We start from the raw sequence: 12,317 nt of genomic DNA, 5'->3' as shown, positions 1-12,317 counted from the left end.
AATTCAATCCATTATTTGTGTAATGACACGGAAAAAAGGCTCCTCAATAAATCAAGTGCAGTATCAAAACAATAGTATATACACACTTACAAAGAAGTCTACCAACCAAGATAATAGTCCACCTTACTAGCCACTTTATTAGGTACAGGTGTTAAACTGCTTGTTAAGGAAAATAGCTAACTAGCCAAACACATGACAGGAACTCATTTACGCATGCAGACACGGTCAAGACCAGCTGCTGAATTTCAAGTCAAGCAACAGAATGGGGAAGAGAGGTGACATCAGTGACTTTGGACAGAAAATATCCAGAGTGGCAGTTCTCTTGGTGAAATTGCCTCGATGATGTCAGAAATCAGAAGAGAAGGATTCACCTGGTTAGAAATTTGAGAAAGGTGACAAATATCCACGGGAATGGACGATAGAGAAGACCATGTCTCTGGACACAACACACGTCCAACCGTGTGCAACTACCTAATAAAGCGGCCAGTGAATGTACAGTCATCATTTCACTCCATGTCCGTGGAGTCCAGTTCACTCAGGAACCTCTGACACTTGCTCATGAGGACTTTGATGGCCTCTGTGACGAGGACATCTGGAGGCAGGATGCCCGTCGACTCCACAGTGACTGTGAGAGAGAAAAACATATGCAGTATAAATAAACCTTTATTCTTAATGCACATCAGGTGCAAGTATAAAAATACAAGTCTTTCTAATTTCAGTTTGAACTGTTACTAGGACCCAGATTAAGAGGTTTCCTTCAGAGAGAACCAGGCAAACTGTGTCTCATGGTGAATGATTCAAAATCCTCCCATGTGTGTTGTACTGAATATAAAACGAGTCCTTTAAAGGGACAGTTCAGGCATTTTAAGACAACGACGCAAGGGAAAGCTAATTTTACCCACAAATCATCACACCTTTCATTAAGAACTGTGTCAGTACCTCATGCAACCACACTTCAATACACAAACTATCCCTTTGAGGGAGAAATGGTATTAATTATTTTTCTTCAATGGGGAATTATAGACAGGAAGTATATTTGACTTACAGATGAAATGGTCTCGCACTCTTCCAATTTTCACCAAATTCTTCAGGTCGTCGTGTCGAAGGACTTCCCTGCTGCATGTGTCCAGACGACTGTTGACTACTTTGGCGACCTTTGACCCTGAGATGGAAAACACAAGGAGGCAAATGATTAAATATACAAACTGGAGACATTAAGTCCATCCTTGACGTACTGTATCTTGGTACATGTGCTATTTTGAAGTTCTTTATAAGTTTATGCTCACAATGTTACTCACTGAATATTTGTGTGTATTCCTGAGATCTAAAAAATGTCATGACTGAATATTCTTTTTTATATTTAACAGACTATTGAGTTTGAAAACATTGTCTTCATTAGATTTAAAATGACAAGAAGTCATGGTGTTTCCCGTCTTATCCTAACTGTCGATCAGTGGATTCTATATGGAGTCTATATATATATTGATAACAGCTCCACAGAAGTACAGCATCATGTCAGTCAGAACTGCACAGCATTTGTATCCTTTTCAAACACTTGAATCGGCCGCAGACTGACACACATCTGATCTCTGGCTGTGGACAAGAGGAGGGTGACTGTCACCATAGAACTTCTAGACTGATGTCGATCGAATCAGTCGCAAATAATACACATTCTTGATGTTTTGATGTGAAGATTTGGAGGGAAATATAATGGAAACTACAGCAAAGTAAAGAAGATGCAGCTACAACAAAGAATGAGAAAACTACGTACAACAGGGTGAAGACAACTGACTTTTTTTCGACTACAATGTGGAGCAACACAGTACAAGTAAACAATACCAAAAACCTGTGGTCATACAAAAGCTGCTACTTGCTTCTTACATGTTGTTATACTCGTAAATGATCAAACTTGTGGGGAAAAACCAGTAATATATGAGAGATACAGTTTATCCTGTGTTTACTTTTTAAGTTAAAGACACAACCTCTCAGTACTGGTAATGGGCGCCCCACATTGACCCACCTAAAATGATCCTTTTCCTCCTATTTACTTTGTTGGGATCTGGTCATGAGATGGTGAGGGTTTCAGTCAGGTTAGTTCTTCTTACCGTTAACATCTTCCAGATCTATAACTCCTCGTGAGAAGCATCGTTTTAAGCGTTCTGCCTTCTCTCCTTCCACTGGTTCCAGAATGGTGATCTCGGGCAGAAGGCGGTAACTGGCTGTGGCCACTGGAGAGAACTTAGCATGGTCTTTACCTGAACACAGACCAGAGTTTATCACAGTTTATCCAGTATGGAAGTATGTAATGACACATACACACACATACTAACAACCATTCACTCTCACGTGTGTGTGTGTGTGTGTGTGTGTGTGTGTGTGTGTGTGAGACTCGGATTAACCTCTGCATGTAGATTTTAGGGAGTTAAAAAGACCTACACCAGCTTGAGTATACAATATTTAAAATCTATAGTGTGTAAGTTTTAAATATAAAAGTGTTACATTCAAACCATTTGGAAGTGAGTTCACAGAATGCTGACTAAGGCCATCAGCCCCACATGACTCTCTGCGTTTCACAGCGTTTACCTGGTGACTAAACCTGGTGTCTAAACCTGGTGTCTAAACCTGGTGACTAAACCTGGTGACTAAACCTGGTGACTAAACCTGGTGACTAAACCTGGTGTCTAAACCTGGTGTCTAAACCTGGTGACTAAACCTGGTGTCTAAACCTGGTGACTAAACCTGGTGACTAAACCTGGTGTCTAAACCTGGTGACTGAACCTGGTGTCTGAACCTGGTGTCTGAACCTGGTGACGTCTAAACCTGGTGTCTAAACCTGGCGACTAAACCTGGTGACTAAACCTGGTGACTAAACCTGGTGTCTTAACCTGGTGTCTTAACCTGATGTCTTAACCTGATGTCTTAACCTGGTGACTAAACCTGGTGTCTAAGCCTGGTGTCTAAGCCTGGTGTCTAAACCTAGTGACTAAACCTGGTGACTAAACCTGGTGTCTAAACCTGGTGACTAAACCTGGTGACTAAACCTGGTGTCTTAACCTGGTGACTAACCTGGTGACTAAACCTGGTGACTAAACCTGGTGTCTAAACCTGGTGTCTAAACCTGGTGACTAAACCTGGTGGTGTCTAAACCTGGTGACTAAACCTGGTGTCTAAACCTGGTTTCTAAACCTGGTGTCTAAACCTGGTGACTAAACCTTGTGGTGTCTAAACCTGGTGACTAAACCTGGTGTCTAAACCTGGTGTCTAAACCTGGTGACTAAACCTGGTGACTAAACCTGGTGTCTTAACCTGGTGACTAACCTGGTGACTAAACCTGGTGTCTTAACCTGGTGTCTTAACCTGGTGTCTGAACCTGGTGTCTAAACCTGGTGACTGAACCTGGTGTCTGAACCTGGTGTCTTAACCTGGTGACTAAACCTGGTGTCTGAACCTGGTGTCTTAACCTGGTGTCTTAACCTGGTGACTAAACCTGGTGTCTAAACCTGGTGTCTAAACCTGGTGACTAAACCTGGTGTCTAAACCTGGTGTCTTAACCTGGTGTCTTAACCTGGTGTCTTAACCTGGTGTCTAAACCTGGTGTCTAAACCTGGTGTCTTAACCTGGTGTCTTAACCTGGTGTCCTAACCTGGTGACTAAACCTGGTGTCTAAACCTGGTGTCTAAACCTGGTGTCTTAACCTGGTGTCTTAACCTGGTGTCTTAACCTGGTGACTAAACCTGGTGTCTAAACCTGGTGACTAAACCTGGTGTCACTTCACTGAACAGATGTTTTTTTTCCCCAAACACAGTTGGACTTTCTTCCACTTTTTTGACCCCAAACCAGACTTGAAACTCATGTGGCTGCCAGGTCATTTGAGTACTACACTAAGATGTGTTAATGATTCTTTAATTCATTTTAATAACATTTTTGAAGAGTTATTTTTGATCTAGACACTAAAAACAAATTTTTACCAATTCCTTTGACACAGTGCATGACAATGTCCAGCTCCTGTCCTGGACGGAGCTGAGCAATCAGGATGTCGCTATGTACGGGTCCAATGTTGGCGTCTGCAAACACATCTGCTTGGTTTCCAATGGGGACCCACTTTATGTCCTTGGAATACACTGAGGAGACAGCACAAGAAGAAAAGATGGCATTAACGATTGATCCGAGCGCACCTACTGTATGTACACGTGTCTCCTGAAACCTACCCATGTGGTTCAGGTAGAGCTCTTGCGGATCAGAAGACTCTTTGCTGGCTCTAGGATTCCTGCTACATTTAACTTTTAGCTGCATTTGAATTGTGTCGATTTCGGATGCTTCTTCCTCTGCAATTTCTTCACCTGGAACAAACACAACGTGGTGATCTTTGCATGCTCCAGGTACACCACAGCAAAGTATGGTATAGTACACAGTGTTGTTTTACCAGTGTTCCTGTATTCAAACAGGCGGGGATCGGCTTTGATGGGGATGAGGCCTAATCTGTGGGCTAAGACTTCATCCTGGACGATGGATGTGTTGTTGTAGATAAATACCTTCTCTATAGCCATGGTGGGCACCTACAAGTACAAATATTTAAAACTACATTTATTTACTATATACTGTACATATATGAGCAAAATATTAAACGATAGCTTTCTGTTATACCTAGTTCCACACTACACAACTTCCCAAGTACTGGGGTCATTGTGAAGCTCACACTACACAACTTGCAGCCGTGAGTGATGATGAGGGTTTACTACACAGCGCTGACATTGCAAAAACACACGGTCACAAAAACAGGTGTCCTCAGGTCGAGCACACAAATGTTCCTGTAACAATTCTCGCAGTGATCTGTTATTGTTTGGGCTGTTGTAGTTCTCTGTCACTTGTTTTTTAACCTCGCAGCAGGATGTAGCCTAAAAATACATTTGAGTTGAGTTGAGTTTTTCTTCCACTTTTCATTTTTTCCAGCCTACACTTCACTGTCCTCTGATCAGCAACATGCTGGAGATTGTGGGGGTCTGACAGTGTTGGGGTAGTGTCTGTGTGCCTCTCTGGCCACGTCACATGACCCGCCTAGGTAATCCAGAAAAAAATAAATATTTGTATTACTGAGACACTAATGAGACAATGGTGGAACAGATGAAGAACGTTTGTGTTTGTGTGTCCTTGTGTGTGGCTAACGTATGAAACACCAGACTGACCAACCTCTGCCAGTAAGATCCGTCTGAAAGCATTAGCAATGGCTGCATCTATTCCCACCATGTCAAACTCCATACTGCTCTCATCCATGTGCACCATGTCAATTCTGAAGTTCTGCAAACAAAAACACACAAGATGTCTACATTCATACACTCAACACACACACATCACAAAACCAGTGTTGACTGAACAGAAAATAATACGATGAACTGCGTTTTTCTTTTTGGGGATAAAAAGTGACATATTTCACACAAAAGGTCCTGGGATGGTGGGAGGGAGAGAGAAGGGTGATAGTCAAAGTATCATTTATGATGGCCAACCTGCCCCACCCCCTGCAGGGGCACATCCTAAATGTCTAAACCTAAGTGTAAAACATATATTATCATGATATATATTATTATACATGTGTGTTATACAGGTACAGCTCATCTTTAAAAGCTGCTAATCTCTACAGTTTTTATTTTGACACTTGGTCTAACTAAAACACACCTGCACAGTGTTTGAACTGTTGTGTATTGTGCTCTGTGTGCTATCTGTGAGTAAACACTACACAACTGTATTATATTGTATTATGATAAGCTGCCATTGAGTTGATCCGACTGCAGATGGAAAACATTATATCATCAGAAATGCTGTTACTGCATTACACATACAAATACTCATTCTTATCATTGTTATTATTATTGTTGCTGCCCCACACACACACTATTCACCACTTGCTGCCAGTGAGCTACAGAATAAACATAAAGTTACCTTCTGAAATGTACTCATGTCCCACGTGTCGTCATAACCTGGATAGTTTCCAGGGAAGTCTGTAGTATGAACCTAAGAGCAATAACAACATGAACAAAACATTATAATAATGAGTAAACAACGTGTTTATGTGCAGCTACTACACACCAACACCGCGACTGTAGCAGGAGCGACCATTATCATGTCCACGCAAACAGTGACGTCATAAGACTCAGCGGAAAGTGTTAAGTGACGCACACATGACATCAGAAGAAGAAACTTACATTTTTTATACCGAATTCTCCAAGAATCACTCGATTCCGAATCTCTTCCACGTTATTCATGGTTGCAGACATTTTGTTGTAACGCCGGTGCCCCGCCCTCACTTCCGCTCCGGTCTGCTACGTCACAGACGAGGCGGATGTTAGCATACGTGCTTCACTGAGAAGGGTCTAGTTTAGCTGCAGACCCGCAGACCACTCAACGACACACCCCTTTACTCAATCAGATCAGAATCAGAATCAGAAGAGCCTTATTGCCAAGTATGATTTGCACATACAAGGAATTTGTTCTGGTGTCATTGGTGCGTAACAAGCATACAACATTTTTTTTAAAAAGTTAAGTGAAACAAGTATACGTATATATACACAGTATATACAGTAAATGTTTTTTTTTTAAAAAGATGAAAAAGAGCACAGTAAAAGAGCACAGTAAATAGCAGTACAGCTGGGCAGTAGGTGAGTAACAGTGAAATATTACCAGGTGCAAAAGTTCACAGTAATGACGTTAATGTAACGCATAAAAAAGATGTAATGATAATGTGACATGTAGAGGCAGAGGAGGAGTGTGAGGAGTCAGAGTGTCAGGGGGGGTCTCCGGGCCTTGTTGATAAGGCTAGTAGCAGACGGGAAAAAACTGTTCTTGTGGCATGAGGTTCTGGTCCTGATGGACCGCAGCCTCCTGCCAGAGGGGAGTGACTCAAAAAGTTTCTGACCGGGGTGGGAGGGATCAGCCATAACCTTACTGCACGCCTCAGAGTTCTGGAGGCGAACAGGTCCTGGAGAGATGGAAGATTGCAGCCAATCACCTTCTCTGCAGACCGAATGACACGCTGCAGTCTGCCCTTGTCCTTGGCCGTGGCAGCAGCGTACCAGATGGTGATGGAGGAGATGAGGATGGACTCAATGATGGAGGAGTAGAAGTGCACCATCATTGTCTTTGGCAGGTTGAATTTCTTCAGCTGCCGCAGGAAGTACATCCTCTGCTGGGCTTTTTTGATGAGAGAGCTGATGTTCAGCTCCCACTTGAGGTCCTGGGAGATGATAGTTCCCAGGAAGCGAAAGGAATCCACAGTGACAATTGTGGAGTCACAGAGGTTGATGGGTGCAGGTGAGGCTGAGTTCTTCCTGAAGTCCACAACCATCTCCACTGTCTTGAGAGCGTTGAGCTCTAGGTTGTTTCGGTTGCACCAAGTGACCAGCTGGTCAACCTCCCACCTGTAGGCGGACTCGTCACCATCAGAGATGAGTCCGATGAGACTGGTGTCGTCCGCGAACTTCAGGAGCTTGACGGACTGGTGACTGGAGGTGCAGCTGTTTGTGTACAGGGAGAAGAGCAGAGGAGAAAGAACACAGCCCTGGGGGGATCCGGTGCTGATGACCTGTGAGTCGGAGACATGTTTTCCCAGCTTCACATGCTGCTTCCTGTCAGACAGGAAGTCAATGATCCACCTGCAGATGGAGTCAGGCACGCTCAGCTGGGAGAGCTTCTCCTGGAGCAGAGCCGGGATGATGGTGTTGAAGGCAGAGCTGAAATCCACAAACAGGATCCTGGCGTAGGTTCCTGCAGAGTCCAGGTGCTGGAGGATGTGGTGGAGGGCCAGATTAATTGCATCGTCTACAGACCTGTTGGCTCTGTAGGCAATCACCAGCCATCACCAACCCACTCCTGGACCCACTGCAGTGGGTCCAGGAGTGGGTTGGTGATGGCTTTCAGGTGTGAAAGCACAAGACGCTCAAAGGACTTCATAACCACAGAGGTCAGGGCGACGGGTCTGTAGTCATTAAGTCCTGTGGTCCTTGGCTTTTTGGGAACAGGGACTATTGTCGAGGTCTTGAAGCAGGCTGGCACGTGACATGTCTCCAATGAGGTGTTGAAAATGTCTGTGAACACTGGAGACAGCTGATCAGCGCAGTGCTTCAAGCTGGATGGGGAGACAGAATCCGGACCAGCTGCTTTCCTGGGATTCTGTTTCCTGAAGAGTTTGTTGACGTCCCTCTCGTGGATGGAAAGAGTCAACACTGAGGTGGGTGGGGAGGTGGAGGGGGGGACCTTTAAGGTGGGCATTGGTGAAGATGCCCAGGCCCCTGCTGAGGTGGGGGAGGTGGAGGTGAAACACTGGAGCTGGGGATACTATATACTGGGATACTATATTGTATAAACGTGATATTATATTGTATAAACGTGATAGTTATATCACATAAACGTGATACTATATTGTATAAACCTGATAATTATATCACAAACGTGATATTATATTGTATAAATGTGATCATTATATCACAAACGTGATATTATATTGTATAAACGTGATAATTATATCACATAAACGTGATATTATATTGTATTGACGTGATAATTATATCACATAAACGTGATATTATATTGTATAAACGTGATAATTATATCACATAAACGTGATGTTCAAAGAACTTTTCCAATCGGCATTTATATATTTTAGCAGTTTGGCTATAACATTTCATACTTTACAAAGTGACATTAATTATTCACAAATTTCACAGAAAGTACATTTCTGTGTTCATAAAAGTCAACACGAGTATTTATTCTTCTCTATTCCTGTCGCACACAGGGATAAAAGTCTCTTGTCAACAAGTGTCTGTGAAATACGCGTGAGTAAATAAAGTTTCCATAAAAGAAGACGTTATTACGTTAGTAAACGTCATCACGTTTCAGACGCAGTCTCTTGAGACCCAATCAGAGTGTCGTGTAGTGTGAGGGAGTGTTTCGTTGAGTAAAGGGGTGTTTCGTTGAGTGGAGGGGTGTGTCGTTGAGTGGTCTGCGGGTCTGCAGCTGGACCTACTTGGAGAGCTGCAGGAGAAGGGTCTAGCTGCAGACCCGCAGACCACTCAACGACACAAATGTGACGTTATTTCTGTTTGTCCTGACCATGGATAACTGTGACCATCAAACTATTCAACTCATCCATTTGAGTATCAGAAACTCAAAATAAGTAAAGTAAAGTAAACTAATGCTGGAGCCATTTCATCTATGTGTACTGTACTTCACGTGTGTAGAATCTTAAGTCAATGTGTATTTTATTTTCACTCTTGTTGAGAATTTAGATATTGAGAAAAAGTTTCAAGATTCCTGCATTTTTATAGATGCCCCTGATAATAATGATTGTTCTCAGAAGTAATGTAACAATTTGCCTCTCAGACAGGGTTTAAAGAAATATTGTTTTGTGTGTTTCTTGAAACGTCTGAATCACTTTTCCTATCTGTCTTTTAGGATACAGTGTATACAGATGCCACCTTGACTGTGTGAAAAGCAGCCACTACCACTGTTGGTTTTGCACAACAATCATTGCGACCAAACAATATTTCATCAAGCATTTCATAACCTGCTGCAAGACAGCATCCACAGCAACTCCACTATCCACAGTGACCCTAGCACCTAGGGTCACTCCACCATCCACAGCAACTCCACCATCCACAGTGACCCCAGCAGCCACAGTGACCCCAGCAGCCACAGTGACCCCAGCAGCCCCAGCAGTAGCCCATCGAAAAAAAATATTGTTGGCAAAGCACTCTAAAACAACATGCGGTTTTTGTAGCAAAACAGTGCTTAGAAAAATGATATTATATTGTATAAACGTGACAATTATATCACATAAACGTGATATTATATTGTATAAACGTGATAATTATATTGTATAAACGTGATAATTATATCACATAAACGTGATAATTATATCACATAAACGTGATATTATATTGTATAAACGTGATATTATATTGTATAAACGTGATAATTATATCACATAAACGTGATGTTCAAAGAACTTTTCCAATCGGCATTTATATATTTTAGCAGTTTGGCTATTACATTTCATACTTTACAAAGTGACATTAATTATTCACAAATTTCACAGAAAGTTCATTTCTGTGTTCATAAAAGTCAACACGAGTATTTATTCTTCTCTATTCCTGTCGCACACAGGGATAAAAGTCTCTTGTCAACAAGTGTCTGTGAAATACGCGTGAGTAAATAAAGTTTCAATAAAAGAAGACGTTATTACGTTAGTAAACGTCATCACGTTTCAGACGCAGTCTCTTGAGACCCAATCAGAGTGTCGTGTAGTGTGAGGGAGTGTTTCGTTGAGTAAAGGGGTGTTTCGTTGAGTGGAGGGGTGTGTCGTTGAGTGGTCTGCGGGTCTGCAGCTGGACCTACTTGGAGAGCTGCAGGAGAAGGGTCTAGCTGCAGACCCGCAGACCACTCAACGACACAAATGTGACGTTATTTCTGTTTGTCCTGACCATGGATAACTGTGACCATCAAACTATTCAACTCATCCATTTGAGTATCAGAAACTCAAAATAAGTAAAGTAAAGTAAACTAATGCTGGAGCCATTTCATCTATGTGTACTGTACTTCACGTGTGTAGAATCTTAAGTCAATGTGTATTTTATTTTCACTCTTGTTGAGAATTTAGATATTGAGAAAAAGTTTCAAGATTCCTGCATTTTTATAGATGCCCCTGATAATAATGATTGTTCTCAGAAGTAATGTAACAATTTGCCTCTCAGACAGGGTTTAAAGAAATATTGTTTTGTGTGTTTCTTGAAACGTCTGAATCACTTTTCCTATCTGTCTTTTAGGATACAGTGTATACAGATGCCACCTTGACTGTGTGAAAAGCAGCCACTACCACTTTTGGTTTTGCACAACAATCATTGCGACCAAACAATATTTCATCAAGCATTTCATAACCTGCTGCAAGACAGCATCCACAGCAACTCCACTATCCACAGTGACCCTAGCACCCAGGGTCACTCCACCATCCACAGCAACTCCACCATCCACAGTGACCCCAGCAGCCACAGTGACCCCAGCAGCCACAGTGACCCCAGCAGCCCCAGCAGTAGCCCATCGAAAAAAAATATTGTTGGCAAAGCACTCTAAAACAACATGCGGTTTTTGTAGCAAAACAGTGCTTAGAAAAATGATATTATATTGTATAAACGTGACAATTATATCACATAAACGTGATATTATATTGTATAAACGTGATAATTATATTGTATAAACGTGATAATTATATCACATAAACGTGATAATTATATCACATAAACGTGATATTATATTGTATAAACGTGATAATTATATCACATAAACGTGATATTATATTGTATAAACGTGATAATTATATCACATAAACGTGATATTATATTGTATAAACGTGATAATTATATCACATATAATTGCACACAGCTGCAACCAATCTGCACCTAATCAGGTGTCTTTTAAAAAGCAGCACTCACTTTGAAGCGGCAGCTTCAGTGGCAGACTCTTCAGACGAAGACTCAGGAAGACAAAGACAAAGGAGTCTAAACCGGAGTCTCAGGAAGACAAAGACAAAGGAGTCTAAACCGGAGTCTCAGGAAGACAAAGACAAAGGAGTCTAAATCGGAGTCTAACAAGGAGGCTAACGAGGCTAAGTACCTGTCTGCTAGTGTTTTCTACCTTTCACATATGTGCACTTTTTCCATTCCTGTTCATGTCTCCTCTCATAGATATTACAAACCTCACACTCACTCACAGCATCACCGTAACCTGTCCTCACTTATCTATCCCACCCGCTCCACACACATCCAACACCTTGCTGCAGGGGGCCTGTGGAACTGCCAGTCAGCTACCCGCAAGACTGAGTTCATCTCTGGCTTTGCTACTGAGCAATGCCTGGACTTCCTTGCTCTCACTGAGACTTGAATAACACCCTCCAACACAGCCACCCCTGCGGCTCTCTCCTCCGCCTGCTCAGTGCCGGCCCTGAGTAATTTGGTGCCCTAGGCAAGATTTTAGCTAGCGCCCCCTTGCATCGCAACTTTAACAAAGATAAACTGTGACACATAAAACCAAAGGCTTACAACCACCCTATTACAAAGGGGATGGACATCTAAAAGCATTTTAACTGACATACAAGCAGGAAAGACACCTGTAAATTAACACCTGAACAGGCCTAATGTTAAGTTTCCAAACGCCCCTGATGAATTTAAGGTGGAGTAACATTAACACACGTCGACTCAGCTATTTATTGATTATTAAACAATGTTGCTATCGTCCGAAGTAAGCTAGCAAGCTAACACTCTGCTCCAACAACGGTA

The 12,317-nt window shown here is 42.3% G+C and overlaps 1 protein-coding gene across 1 annotated transcript; it reads right to left on the bottom strand.

Annotated features, from left to right (window-relative positions):
• Nucleotides 1–117: 117 nt before the first annotated feature.
• polr1c (RNA polymerase I and III subunit C) lies at nt 118–6,317 on the bottom strand. The gene is made up of 9 exons (XM_058651551.1): nt 6,198–6,317; nt 5,935–6,006; nt 5,188–5,295; nt 4,424–4,556; nt 4,209–4,340; nt 3,969–4,121; nt 2,106–2,255; nt 1,046–1,162; nt 118–625 (listed from the first exon to the last, which is right to left on the bottom strand). The coding sequence occupies exons 1-9, from the start codon at nt 6,267–6,269 to the stop codon at nt 507–509; spliced, it is 1,056 nt and encodes a 351-aa protein (XP_058507534.1). The 5' UTR covers nt 6,270–6,317; the 3' UTR covers nt 118–506.
• Between the last annotated feature and the right edge of the window lie 6,000 nt (nt 6,318–12,317).

Source organism: Solea solea, chromosome 15 (assembly GCF_958295425.1).
Source record: "Solea solea chromosome 15, fSolSol10.1, whole genome shotgun sequence".
Lineage (NCBI taxonomy): Eukaryota > Metazoa > Chordata > Actinopteri > Pleuronectiformes > Soleidae > Solea > Solea solea.
This window is presented reverse-complemented; position numbering and strand designations above follow the sequence as displayed.

Coding starts and splice junctions, on each gene's coding strand:
- polr1c (XM_058651551.1), bottom strand. CDS start 6,269: ATGTCTGCAACCATGAATAACGTGGAAGAGATTCGGAATCGAGTGATT. Junction 4,122..4,208: donor GCTCTACCTGAACCACATGG/GTAGGTTTCAGG, acceptor CTGTCTCCTCAG/TGTATTCCAAGGACATAAAG. Junction 1,163..2,105: donor AGATCTGGAAGATGTTAACG/GTAAGAAGAACT, acceptor TTTCCATCTCAG/GGTCAAAGGTCGCCAAAGTA.